At 34.4% G+C, this 13,036-nt stretch overlaps 2 protein-coding genes across 7 annotated transcripts; one reads left to right on the plus strand and one right to left on the minus strand.

The window, feature by feature from the left end:
* Positions 1–410: 410 nt before the first annotated feature.
* On the minus strand, positions 411–11,236 carry LOC108558130 (monocarboxylate transporter 12-B-like). 4 transcript variants are annotated; one of them, XM_017914946.1, is made up of 5 exons: positions 11,086–11,236; positions 10,254–10,348; positions 1,976–3,946; positions 1,621–1,903; positions 411–1,561 (listed from the first exon to the last, which is right to left on the minus strand). In XM_017914946.1, the coding sequence occupies exons 3-5, from the start codon at positions 3,725–3,727 to the stop codon at positions 1,296–1,298; spliced, it is 2,301 nt and encodes a 766-aa protein (XP_017770435.1). In that variant the 5' UTR covers positions 3,728–3,946; positions 10,254–10,348; positions 11,086–11,236; the 3' UTR covers positions 411–1,295. The 4 variants fall into 4 exon arrangements, with proteins under 4 accessions (XP_017770435.1, XP_017770436.1, XP_017770434.1 ...); XM_017914947.1 differs by lacking the exon at positions 10,254–10,348; XM_017914945.1 differs by lacking the exon at positions 11,086–11,236 and having other exon boundaries at positions 10,254–10,685.
* Positions 5,931–13,036, plus strand: LOC108558132. 3 transcript variants are annotated; one of them, XM_017914950.1, is made up of 5 exons: positions 5,931–5,997; positions 12,224–12,290; positions 12,361–12,618; positions 12,674–12,776; positions 12,831–13,036. In XM_017914950.1, the coding sequence occupies exons 2-5, from the start codon at positions 12,256–12,258 to the stop codon at positions 12,912–12,914; spliced, it is 480 nt and encodes a 159-aa protein (XP_017770439.1). In that variant the 5' UTR covers positions 5,931–5,997; positions 12,224–12,255; the 3' UTR covers positions 12,915–13,036. The 3 variants fall into 3 exon arrangements, with proteins under 3 accessions (XP_017770439.1, XP_017770437.1, XP_017770440.1); XM_017914948.1 differs by lacking the exon at positions 5,931–5,997 and adding an exon at positions 12,047–12,163; XM_017914951.1 differs by lacking the exon at positions 5,931–5,997 and adding an exon at positions 12,047–12,163 and having other exon boundaries at positions 12,460–12,618.

Below are 13,036 nucleotides of genomic sequence, written 5' to 3' on the forward strand. Positions count from 1 at the left end.
TAAATTAAATTATCATTAAATATATGAAATTTTAATTACTGGTCATAATGAGACTGAAAAGAAACAATAGAAAACAAAAACATATATATATATATACAAAAATAAAATAAAACTGTAATTAAAAATTACCATCAAGTATGACCTAAATAATGTATATTGAGTCACAATGTTTGATATAATCAAAACAACATGTGCTGTTGAAAAAAAAAAGTCGGAATTTCTTTGTAATTCCAAAAGAAGAAAAAAAATCATCAATTTTATTTTTAATAGTTTATTTTATTTTTAATTCCTTTTTTGACGATTCCAGGGAATCGACAATAATACTTTCTCCATCGAAACCTTACGACGTATCTAGGTTTCTAAAATTATTCAATAAACTTTTTTGGAAATATACAAATATGTACAAAACGTCGTAACAATAAATTCATGTTATGGAACTACATAATATATATATAAAATAAAAATTGTCGTTTAATTAAAATTCAACTTGGCGCATCATTTTGAATGCGAATGGTGGCGGCAATAATCTAAGGAATCTAAGAGAGTAACTGATCTATGAAATATACAGTTCTGCGTTAAACCTATCAACTATGTCGAAAATCTCTTCACTTGGTACGCTTAAAATTAACATTCAAATGGGGAAACGAAAATACGTACAAATTTAATACGAAAATGTAAAATATTTCCGCATAGTTTTAGTTTTAATCACAGATATGCTTACAAAATTCATGTTTATTATTATTAATTTTTTTTTATATAATATCGTGTCGTAAACTTGGATTCAAAAATAATTTCTAGCTACGACCTAAACTATGTTACTAACAATTCTGATCAGTGCTTATTTCATATAGCCTACGTGAAACAAAAAACGTCCCTTTCCACTCGAGTGATTGAAATAGGAGACTCTTCTTATATACTAACGATTAAACACAGCCCTGCTCTAGAAAACATCCGCCTTCTCAAATATATATATAAATGTATTAATATATATATTATAGGCATTTTTCTACACCGTTTCTCTCTCAACAATTTTGAAACATTCCAAATAAATTGTACAATACGCAAATATGATGAACACAAAAATTCAAGAGAAAATCTCAACAATTCAATATTATATATATCTTAAATACCTAAGTAATATTTTTTTACATGTATAAACCTGAGTTTTATAGGTATCTAAGCTAGTTAGATTGAAAGATTCATTTGTTTTCATTTTGGCCCGAAACGATTTGATTTTAGTAAATGTGCAAAATTTTGAAAATAGTTAATTGACCTACTTGGGTTTCTAAATCAAACTAAACGTGGTTTTCTGGAAGCGTTTCTTTGGCCTTGTCTATACGACCGGTAATGCATGAGGCCAATATATTGTAGAACTTTGGTTCCTTCGGTGGATCTTCTCCACCAATCGAACCATCCGAAGAGGCTTGACGCTGGAGAGTCTGGAATCGACGATACCTTTTCGTAGCTGGAATTATCACCAGAAGTAAGCCGGAGAGAGCGATGAAAAATCCGGCTAAATAGAATGACAAGTCGTACTTTCCGGTGATATCGTAAAGCCAGCCTGAAATAAAAAGTTTATTAACGAATTGTTGAGGAATAGTAAAAAAAAAATGTAATTACCTCCAAGAGGTGGACCGATGAGATTGGCGACTCCTTGAACCATGAGTAGGAGACCGTAGGCGTTCGTGAATCGCTCCAAAGTGATCAATTCCACGAGTATTATACAAGTTAACGAATAGTTTGCAGCGATGAAAAGTCCGAATAAGCCAGAGGCAACGGCCAGAGCGCTGTACGATTTTAAAACTGGAATCAGAGCGGTAATGGCACCGCAGAAACACATGCAGACTGCATATATTAAACCGGCGTTGCAGCTGGGCCTGTCCCCTGCCCATCCCAAGATAATCTGTAATTCAAATAATCCAGTTTTAAACTTAAACTGTTGAAAACGCACCGTGCATCACGAAGATATATTTACCTCTCCCACCATGTTAACGATACCGATAATCCCAATTAGCATAGAAGATTCGTCTTCGCTGAAGCCCATGTTAATCGCATTATCGGCCAAGTAGACGTAGGGCACGTCATACCACGAGTACAGAAGGAAATTCGAAATAGCGAATAGCAGAAACTTGGGGTCGGAGAAATATGAAAAATCGAATATGTTGACCAGAAGGATTTTGAATTCACGGAACATTGTTCGCCAGTCGCTTTTCTCTTTAGCTATTGTTGTCATCGAGTTCCTGTATATATCCGGACACGACGAAGCCCTCAATCTGTACCTATTAATATTTAGCATGGCTCCTCTGTAAGTCAAAGACAATCTGTGCACGCGGATGTCTTTCAAGTAGGCCGCCGTCGTGGCGATTTTCTTATGTGGGTTTTTTGGTGGTGTTATTTGGTTTCTCTTCAGCCACCAAAGATAAGCGGCATCGGAAGTCGTTGAATTGGGTTGTTGCTGTTGTTGGGCAGTTGTGGTAGCTAACGGGGATTGGATCTGGATGGGCGGATGACGATGGATCTCATTCAGACGACCCGAGTCGCTAAAACTACGCGATGGTGTCAGAAGATTCGGGTAATTTTGCAGAAGCACATTGTACACGTTTTTGTGCGTGGAAAGCAGTTCGATCACTTCGATAGGTACTTTATCGCCGTTCTTCACGTAAGTCGGAAGGTTCACCATGGAGTTACTTAATCGATCCGGATTTGTATCGAGCAAGGTATCTTCGAGTTTCTCTTCTAGAATCGGCTGCAAAACGCTGCCTGTATTTGTGCTATTACTAACTGAAAAGCTGTCAGCGGATGAGCCATTTTTGCGTTTTTTCAGGATCTTATTCTTCTTCCTCAGGATCTTCGCTTTGTGACTGGGCGTCCAAGGCAGATCGCGCATCAGCGCCCCGCAGACGGCCAAATTTAGGAATAGTCCTGCAAGGATCAACGTCGTCCCTCTCCATCCGAACTCATTTATTAGCATTTGGGACAACGGAGCGAAAACGAAAGTTCCAATTCCGCTACCGCAGACTGATAAGCCTGTAGCGAACGATCGCCTTTTATCGAAGTAGTAAGCTACTATTACAACGGAACCCACATAGCATAAACTTAAACCGAATCCTGCTAAGACTCCGAAAGTGAGGAAGAGGACCTCCATGCTGTTGGCCATGGAGGAAATTACGAAACCGCTGGACGACAATATCGCCCCAACGATCGTAACACGACGACACCCATATCTGTCAGTTAGGAAGCTTGATATTGGTCCTGATAACAAAGGCGTGGCCATGAACAAGCTTCCGATCCAGGCGGTTTTACCGCGATTCTCCCCGAAGTAGTTCAAGAACTCAACGAAGATGACTCCAAAGCTGAAGGTGATGCCATCCGCGATCAGATTTACTACGAAGGCTGCGGCAACAACAACCCAGCCCCAGCCTCCATCTGGAGGCCTACTTTCTGTTATCTCGATGCTATCGCTGCTGCTGGAACTACTTGAACTGGAGCCGCTGGATAGGCACTGAGGTGTAGGCAAGGCCTCTTTCGTGGGCTTATCCCCATCGAACTGCACGTGCAACGGCGCTTTCTCCGTCTCTGGCTGCTTTCCGTTCCTCAGCAACTTCGTATTCTCTTCTCCGAGAGTTTTCAGGGGCGACGTTATCGGCGACATCCCGTTTATTATATTCACCCCGTAGAAACTGCCACCGGATAACGCGGTGGTTTCTTTCAATGCTTCCTCCTGCATGTCAATACCGACGTAGTCGTCGTTGTTTTACTTTTGCTTTTCGAGTGCCACTCTTGCAGATCCCTGCGAAACTGTCTGCGTAATAACGCGAGACCCACAATACGATATTTCGGGTCTTTCATGCGGCTGAACGGCGGCGATTGCCGGTAGTCAATCGTCAATTGGTAACGTGCCATACGTAGTGGTACACGCCTCTGCTGAGGAGTTTTCTACCCCAATCTACAACAAAAAAAACAAACATTAATTATTTCCATTATTCAAAAACTACATAATTATTTTGATTGTTTAAGAAAAATAATTTCCTAAATACCTATCATTAAAATCTCAATTATTTGCTGACAGCACTGTTTAAACTAATCTTTTATTTGTGCCTATTATCATTTTTATTTCAAAAGTTGAATGCCATACTGAGAATGATAACACTGATAAATATGTACATTTTTAAAAGTAAATACTTTTTATAGGGCACCATTGAAGCGAAATGAACTTGATAGACAGATAAACTCCGCATTGCGTGCGCACGGAATCAATCTAAACAGCAAGAAAAAAACATAATGTTATATAGGAAGACAGAAGCTATATTTATATAACTTATCGTCTTCTTATCGCTTCTTCTAATTGATTAGAACCACATTGTTTCTTGCGGGTTATCTACATTTATGAATGCAATATGCCTTCCTAGTTTTTTGCTTGAGCACAAATCAATGCGAATCGTAACATCGATAAATTCATATAATATAAAACTTTCGAAATGCGCTTTACTTTAATTAATTGATTGATTGATTAAGTTGCTTATGTACGCATTTGCTGTAATCGAGGAATTTCGAATTTGCTGATGTGGATTTAAAGTGGATCCTTGCATGATGGACTCTCCCGAATCAAACGGAGAAGACGCATCTCGTGCAAAAGGATTGTCCGTCATTACTGAACGCGTTTAAATTGTTGTAAGCACTCGAAGCGAGTCCATTGTTGAATCAATTGTTAAACAATGGAACAGGGAATTCGTAAGACCGGAGGTTGCTCGATTTATTCCAACAGCAAATTCAGCAAGGCTTTGCTGGTTTGAATCCGTTCCAAGAAAAGCGTTAAAGTCTTAGTATTTAACAGTAATTACGTAACTATAGTAATTACTGTTCGATGATTCTTACTGTTCGTGATAGAAAATTTCGTATAATATTGATTTTTTTTTATTTCAGATCAATATAACTATTTATTGTGATTAAAACGAACTTTAGTAAATGCTAGTGATTGAATAAAAAAAAACTTATCTGTTAATCTTATCTAAAAGAATCAATGTAAAATCAATGGTGCATTTCCAAATAAAGAACATTAATATATTGTAATAGTTTAGTATTGACATAGTTTTTTTTTTAATTAATTAAATGACAAATTTAAAGGGAACTTTATGATTATTTGTACGTACGTAGCGTAAAAGGATTGTTTTTGTTTTTTTTTTAAATGCAGTTACAAATTCAAAAATAATCCACTTTAGTCTTAAAATAATATTTTAATTCGATCACCGTTGGTAGCGTCTGCCAAGATTTTAATAAATAACTGGTTCGAGAATGTTTTGGTTCGAGCGATGCCACCAATTGCCACCGACTGCTCTCACCTTGTCTCAAACAAATCTGCACGTGCTGTTCTGGATGATTGCAAAAGCAATAAACAACAAAACAACAAACGCCGAAAGAAATAAACGATGTTGTGTGTATTGTTTGTCCAATCGGTTAGACGAAGCGTGTTTTGCAAATACCTTGTTGGCAAATGACGAGAGCCACGGGTTTTATTTATTTTCGAGCACTCCGAAAGTACTGTCTCTCCCGCGTATGCAAAACGCTATTTTTAAATTCTATCGCCATGCTTTAATTGAAATCGAATTACGAATTTTTGTTATTTTTTTTTGTTTTGAAATTTCAATATAGTTGCGCAATTTGTGCTCGTTTCCGTTTATCGACTTGTAACTGTGTCACAATACAAAGTAACTATTTACCCGCTGGTAATTAGCATAATTATATTAATAAATGTGTTGAACTTTGGTGGAGATTAAAATAACTTTCAGTAGAAAAGAGGTAATGACTAACCATTGTTGATGATGAATCGTTGTCTAATCCAAAGGCGAAAATAAGAACTGCACTGGTTTTGTATGTAATGAAAAGCGATAATCACGAAATGGAATTAGAGAGACGAACAAAGCGCACAATTTACGAGAGATAGCCAGTCCACTTGGAGCGACAACGAGATCTCTACACCACTAAAACTACTCGCACAATGTGAGTAAATCGTAACGAGAGCATCGTTTTTCATATGGCGTTCGCGTTATCAGCGTATGTGGTGTATTTCATACACAATAATCTTGTGACATCAACCATCCATCCAGACGTACACTCACTACCCAGGATGCATTGAAATGCAGCACACAATATAAACACTGATCGCACAATGCACGCATTCCTGTGAGTCCAGAAACTGGGGCGTCGCGACGCCCGAACCGGCAACCTTCCGTTCACGTATCAACTGAATGAAAGGACATAGAACACAAAAAAAAACTAGCACTAGAAAAGCCGAGACATTGACCTTAAGGTTTTTGCGGAAACCGGAGAACCTTATCGTATGAACTCCGCTGAAAATGTGAAGGCCGCTCCATCTAATCTGATAGCAAGCACTAATTGCTGTTACGAAAGCGCATTAGAGAAGCAATTGCCCGGAGAGACGCTCTTAATCACTTAATTATTGTCTGAAGAAGCATTGCTCGGAGGCTTCGCTGAGAAAAAAATGATATAATGAAAAATGCTGCTGCAATTAACGAAGCGAACCTTAATCAGGCTTCAGCAGTCTTGAGGGTAACAGCCTCGGATGGAAGAAAAACAAGGTTATCGCGAATATGTATAAATCGGGATTCACCGGCCCAGGTTTGACGACCTTCTGTGGTAATTCGAGAAACGAAATATTCGAGTTATCCAAGTAAACCATTCAATTCGAAGCTAATCAACACTATTATTATTATTATTATTAAATCAATAACACAATTTAAATATGCTTTTTATTATCCTGGAATTACTCAAAGAATAACAAAGAAGTAGAAAACATGAGATGAAAGTGCACTTCTCTCGTAGATAATGAATGTTGATGGAGAACATGGTGTACCTCCGGTCAATAACATAATTTCAATTTATTTTTCCTTATTCTTAGAAGGATAACAAATATGAAATAACAAAGTACAAAATACAAGATAAAGAAGCAAGTCTTTCGTCATTTATGAATGTTGACGAAGATGGACACAAATTTAATTTGTTTTTACGTATACCAAAAGGAAAACAAAATTAAATAACAATGAAGTTGATGAAAATGGACGGATAACAATAGAAATATGTCTTCTTAAAGAATAATAAAATGAAATAAGGAAAAAGTAATGTCCCTCGTTGATGATGAATGTTGACGAGGACAAGGAATAACGTCGTTTCCTTGTAACAAATCCACCGACATGAAACTTTCAACGCGCGTCCTCCAATTTCATTTACATTCATGCAATAAAATCGCAAACCAAAAGAAAATAAATTTAAACATAACTTTTAGAATAACTTACAAAAAAAAAAGCATTCATTATTTACATTCTACTGCTGTTTGTTTTACAAGTACTTAAGTTACGGAAGATGACTTAATGATGTTTTTCTATCAATTATAACTTAACGATCTTCTAATTCTTATAACCCATTATAATATGTATTTCTAATAACCTATAATCTTTCTAATGATTCTAGTTTAATATGATGAAATAATGAAAAACAGACCATTTACGATTAGGAAATTGGGTTTAGTTCAGATCTAGAAATCATTTGGGAAATCTCTAATCTATCGCCTGATTAAATAAAAAAATCATATTATAGTAGAGATCTGTCATTTGTTAACATGTAGGTCATAGGTTAAATATGTGCGTAAGATTGTTTTTTTTGTCACATTTGTAGATATAGTTGCGATCACAATTCTTTCAAAGAATAAGTTATTTCTTGCAGAAATACACAACTTGTAGACTCAGTAAGCTCACTTTATAAACAAATATAAAGTGCATGTTACGTACAGAATTATTTATGATGGATCGTAAATGCGACTTGTATTTATATCATAAATTATAGTAGAAAGTTGCTACTATTTTATACATGCAAATGTTAAGAATAGTAAAATAGAATCAGTTGCATAATAATCATTAGAGAGTGCTGAAAATGAAATGAATTATGCAGTTATGCAAGCTAGAATAATGAGCTTTCAGGATATGATGCGGCACGTGCACATCGAGTGGTTTGCCTTCAAAGGGACACACTTTAATTAGCGTCGCTTCGGTTTGCTCTCGCCCAACGTAAAGCTTCTAATTGTATTTGCTGGAGTTAAGTTTCTCGGAATGGGAATCCAGTTTACAAATGAACTGATTGTATTAAACGGCAGCAACAAAAAGAAGCCACAACCTTTCGAGTATAATATCAAATGCTTTGTTTCTAAAACTGGATTTTCATGCGTAAATACAAATGCTAATATGCCATGAAGTTATTTTGCTTTAATTCACCAGAAACAATTATGTAAATCTAACTTATTTACTTTGTTATGTGGTCAGTTTTTTGTTGTTGTCTACTCGTATAAGATTGTTTTGACCATATTTTAACGATTTGTTAATTTTCAAGTAATGTTGTAGAAACAGATTAAATGAGATTAAAAGTATCAAATGTTATGAAGAGATTATAGTCACATAATTTATAAAATAATATTAAATTCTTACACAAATCAGAAGCTGAAAATATGAAGTAACGAGTTAATAAATACAGAAAACCGCAGACTTAATTTTATTCATGAACTGAGTAACCGCTCGTAAAACTTATCATTACAGCTAAAGTTTCTATAAATAGAGAGGTTGTATTAATTATTTATGTAACCAAGTTGGTAGGTGTTCTGTATAAATAATTTAGATTCAAAATCATAACTTCAAATTATCGGAATTATCGTTTTAACTTAAATATAATTTGTTATCATTTGTGAATTCAGTAAATTCACTATTAAAAAATAAACAATTTATACAATTTAGAAATTAATTTTTTTTTTAGATTTTACTTCTTTATATATCTTCTGCTAATTCCCTTTGTTATAACATTAAAATAAACAATTTATAAAAAATTATTTGAAAATTACGTAAATCCACAAGTATAAATTAAAAATTTAGGATATTAAACTTATATTAAAGATCGACGCACATTAATCAGCAAGAAAATAGTTTTGTTTAAATTGTTTAATAAGATTTATGAGTTTAATGAATCAAGTATCCACTTACGAAATATTTCAATGTAGTGGCACACCATGCGATTTTCGTGGATAATCACGAACTACAGTAGAAACGGAAACGATCGATCTACTTATCGTATGTTTCCAATAGATCAGTTAGTTCGCAGTGGAAATAACAAAAAATTAGCATATCGCCAAGTTAACACTGGGTCATGCATCGAATTAATCTTTTTAGAGCGTTAATCGTCAATTCCTTTTTTTCCCGATTATCCAGCTTCGAACTAACGTTATCAACTAAGTATTATTATACAATACATAGTTGATTAACAACTCAAATATTGCAAACGCATAATCCGAGTATTTAGTTTCCAAAAAAGCAAAGATTAATAGCATTGTTATTATTGAATCATGGTTTCAAAGATAATGTGTGTAAATTTATCTCATTTTTTCAAGTTGTAAATATATAAATATCTATTTTTTTGTATGAATAAGCATTGTGTGATTTGATTTATACCGTGTTAATGAACTTGTAAAGTTTTAAACAATTTAAACGTTAATTGGTGTTATTTAATTTCAGAAGTAATGACTTAAATTGTGTATTATATAGTTTTTGCTTATTCCTAAAGGTTTGTTAAATAATAAGCAGCGTAGTAGACGGAAATACCTTGAGGTTAAGGTTATTACCTTCATAATGAAAGTGTAAGGATAGTTGGGTGGTTCGGTTTCGTCGGCACGCGATTGTCGGCCCCACAGTTTAGTGGTATCGATTGTCCAGCGGGTGGTTCGAGGGGTGGTTATACCGGCTCACCACATTCACACACGTTCAAGGTTGAGGGCTGCGGAAGTTTTCATCTTTTATGCACGCAGCTCTTGCCGTAATGCGGACAATTCGTAAATCGGGTTTTTCCCCCAACTTGCGATGAGTAACATTGTATTATCATGAAAATTCAAAACTTTTAAATTAAAAAAAAATAGTCACGCAGGTCGAATGATATTAAATATTAGTTTAAAAGTAGATCCGTTAATTTGAAATTATATAACAGGATCAAACATAATTGCATTTACTTTCGGAGCGAGCTATGTCCCAAGGTAAAATCAATAATCATTCAAAGCGGCTTTAGAAGAAAACGTTAAATTAAGTAATTACAGGTTAATGGGAAAAATACAATTGGATATAATAAGAAAGTAATTCAAATAATGCGTTAGTTAATTGAACAACAACTAGGTTTGTTTGTTCTTAATATTTTCTGTTGATAGGACTTACCGAATCCGGAGGAAGTTTTAGCAACTGCTAAAAAATCTGCAGCATAATCGCCAAATTCGAGAATGACCGAAAGCGACTCTATATACTTGCAGTGACTATCAACAAACAAATAAAAGAACTTGTAACACTGGACGAAGCACACTAACGCAAATCGCAAAACTGGTAGTCGCAAAGTGAATTTGTTTTAATTGCAAAACGTAGCTTAGGAAAATGATAAAATAAACTAATGAATGAATCTCTCTCTCTTTCTGTGAGTTTAGGGTGGGGAACTGCTCTGCAGCAAGGATACTGCTCGATATTTTATGAGCCTGCTAACGCAGCAGGAGGAGAAGACTTATCCTGAAGCAGGAATCCCCACAAGGACGCATGCGTTCGCTGATTCACCAATGGTTTCGAAATTCTACAAATTACCACCGAACCCCCAATAGCGTGCACGCAAATTCCAATGCTCGCAAAAAAATAAAGATTTAAATTTTCGTTTCCGCTTTGACGGAAGGATCAAGTAACGCCATCTAACCGGATCCAAGCATCTGGCGTGGCAAACATTCAAAACAGCAGAAATTTCAATGATGTACTGTTAACATAAATAAATAATATTACGGAAGCGGAGAAATCCCGCTACGAAAATACATCGTGGTATAAATAGATTGGAATGCGTCTAAATATATTTATCGGCTTTCTAAAAACGATTAAATGATAATAGCAGGTTTTGTTTATTGTTTGCATTTGCTAACAAAGGAAGCGCATTAAACGCACATATCCAAACAAAGCACGAGCGTTGTTGGAAAATGTTTAGGTTTTTCTTTATTTTTTTATATCAGAGGATACTCACCTAAAGCAGTTATTTTCCTTCGGTTGTTGTTCGCATAAAATAGCTAACTATAAAATTGCGTGGACACTTACGAAACCTTGGTTTTTTCGTTTGTAATCAGAAACAATAAACAGTGCGCGCGGCTGGAAAGTCGCTGCACCATTGGAATCACGTAAATAAATAAATTTTGTGAAAGCTGCGAAATATAGAACCGAAACTACCGGTGTTCCTCAGGTTGCATAGGGTTTACTACCATCAACCAATTAAGCTTCATTAACACAAATTATACCGTTAAATACAACAAGTTTATAATCTATTGCATGTGAAATGTAGATAACTAATTAATTAGTATGATATAAAACCTTAAACTTAAGATAATTTACATAACTTAAATTAAATTATGACATCTTTAAGTAATCTTAATTGTAATCATTACCTAAGCACTGTTCAAACTTTGTAAATAAGATTTGTTTTAGTGAATTATTTCGGGTTTATTTCAATATAAAACTTTGTTCATTGCTTATTATCATTCAAACCAAATATATTTTATCATTGAATATATATTTATTTACTTTGTTTGTATATTTTTTATTTTATTTACATAATTTAAATGTTACATATTTATTTTGTTTGAGAAGCTCAAGTAGTCAAATATTGAATTATTGGAGTGTGACAATAAATTCTGTATCAAAATTTTAGAAATTCATGATAGAAACAATTTCTTCATATCTTTACACTATCATTAAATAAGAAATACTAACAAAATGAGTAAAAAAAAATAGATGAAAACTAATTTTCTATTGATTTACTTTTAGAGAAGAGTTTGAAAATTACTTTAAAATGTATATTAAAATTTATATATTTTCTCTATAAATAAAATCTTGTATCAATTAAAAAAATGCTGTTATTTTTTATAAGAATCGAAATAGGAATTTAATGCGAATTTCGAGATAAATGAAGGAAAGGTTATCTTGCTCACATTTCAAGCAAAGAAAGTATATTTGTTTATTTATTCATTCGTTTAAATTAATTTAACCAGTAGAAAATATATAAGTAAATTGCGTCAAAATGGTCGTGAAAGTAATGTGGATTCAGTCGTGTTAGTTGTTTTAAAATATTGATTTAAACATTATGAGTAATTTAAAGTATTTGATTTCAGGGATTACTGTATCGATATCGCTGTGCGTGCTTATGGTATTAGTGTTGTTCGTATTATTCTGCTTATGGTAAGTATTGCTTCGCAAATCTTTGTTATATAGGTTTAGGTTGCAAGTGTAAATTTGTGGCCGCTTTTAGTTGGAAGAAAAAAGAATCAAAATCGCTCCATGAACTTTGCAATCTAGATAAGAGCGACCTGAGCATGACCGAAGGAATTAACATTACGTATGAATCTAGCTCTACGAGCTTTTTCAGAAGGTTCTCGAACGCGGCCCTAATCAATCCCACATTTAAATTCAACGGTCCGGATAGCGAGAAAATACTAACGGCTTACGAACAATCCAAATCCTTGCCGATCGAAAGGGATCTGATGGACTCATTGGACATTCAAAAACAGTTGAGTTCATTTACATACTGTTGTTATGGTCAGGAATTTAAGAGTTTGTTCTAGGTTCAATCAGTCCGTTTTACAAATAGATAACAATTACGTGCACATCGATCAGGACGATGCGAAATCTTGCCGCAGCTTAGACTCAAGGCACAGTTTCTATTCCGTAATTATGTATGAAAATTGATGTATTTTATAATTCATTCTGTTTATCCATTAGATTTATCCATTCACGAGATCGCATTCAGTAGCGGACACGATGAAAAGCGCCTACAGTGGTCCAGACAGTCTTGAAGATTGTTAAGATGGATGGATTCAATTTAATTTATAAATTTTAATTTAGCAACTATTTATATTTGTATAGTTTATACGCCATTTATTTGAGTATATACATCTAATAAAAAAAAAACAAACGATTACATAATA

The sequence above is a fragment of the Nicrophorus vespilloides genome, unplaced genomic scaffold (genome assembly GCF_001412225.1).
Source record: "Nicrophorus vespilloides isolate i.1.1-1 unplaced genomic scaffold, Nicve_v1.0, whole genome shotgun sequence".
NCBI classification, from domain to species: domain Eukaryota; kingdom Metazoa; phylum Arthropoda; class Insecta; order Coleoptera; family Silphidae; genus Nicrophorus; species Nicrophorus vespilloides.

Excerpts from the sequence above, each read along its gene's own strand:
- LOC108558130 (XM_017914947.1), bottom strand. The coding sequence starts at position 3,727 with ATGCAGGAGGAAGCATTGAAAGAAACCACCGCGTTATCCGGTGGCAGT. Across the intron at positions 1,904-1,975 it reads TCGTTAACATGGTGGGAGAG|ATTATCTTGGGATGGGCAGG; the intron begins GTAAATATATCT and ends TTTGAATTACAG. Across the intron at positions 1,562-1,620 it reads CATCGGTCCACCTCTTGGAG|GCTGGCTTTACGATATCACC; the intron begins GTAATTACATTT and ends TTTTTATTTCAG.
- LOC108558132 (XM_017914948.1), top strand. The coding sequence starts at position 12,133 with ATGGTCGTGAAAGTAATGTGGATTCAGTCGT. Across the intron at positions 12,619-12,673 it reads TCATTGGACATTCAAAAACA|GTTCAATCAGTCCGTTTTAC; the intron begins GTTGAGTTCATT and ends AGTTTGTTCTAG. Across the intron at positions 12,777-12,830 it reads CAAGGCACAGTTTCTATTCC|ATTTATCCATTCACGAGATC; the intron begins GTAATTATGTAT and ends TTTATCCATTAG.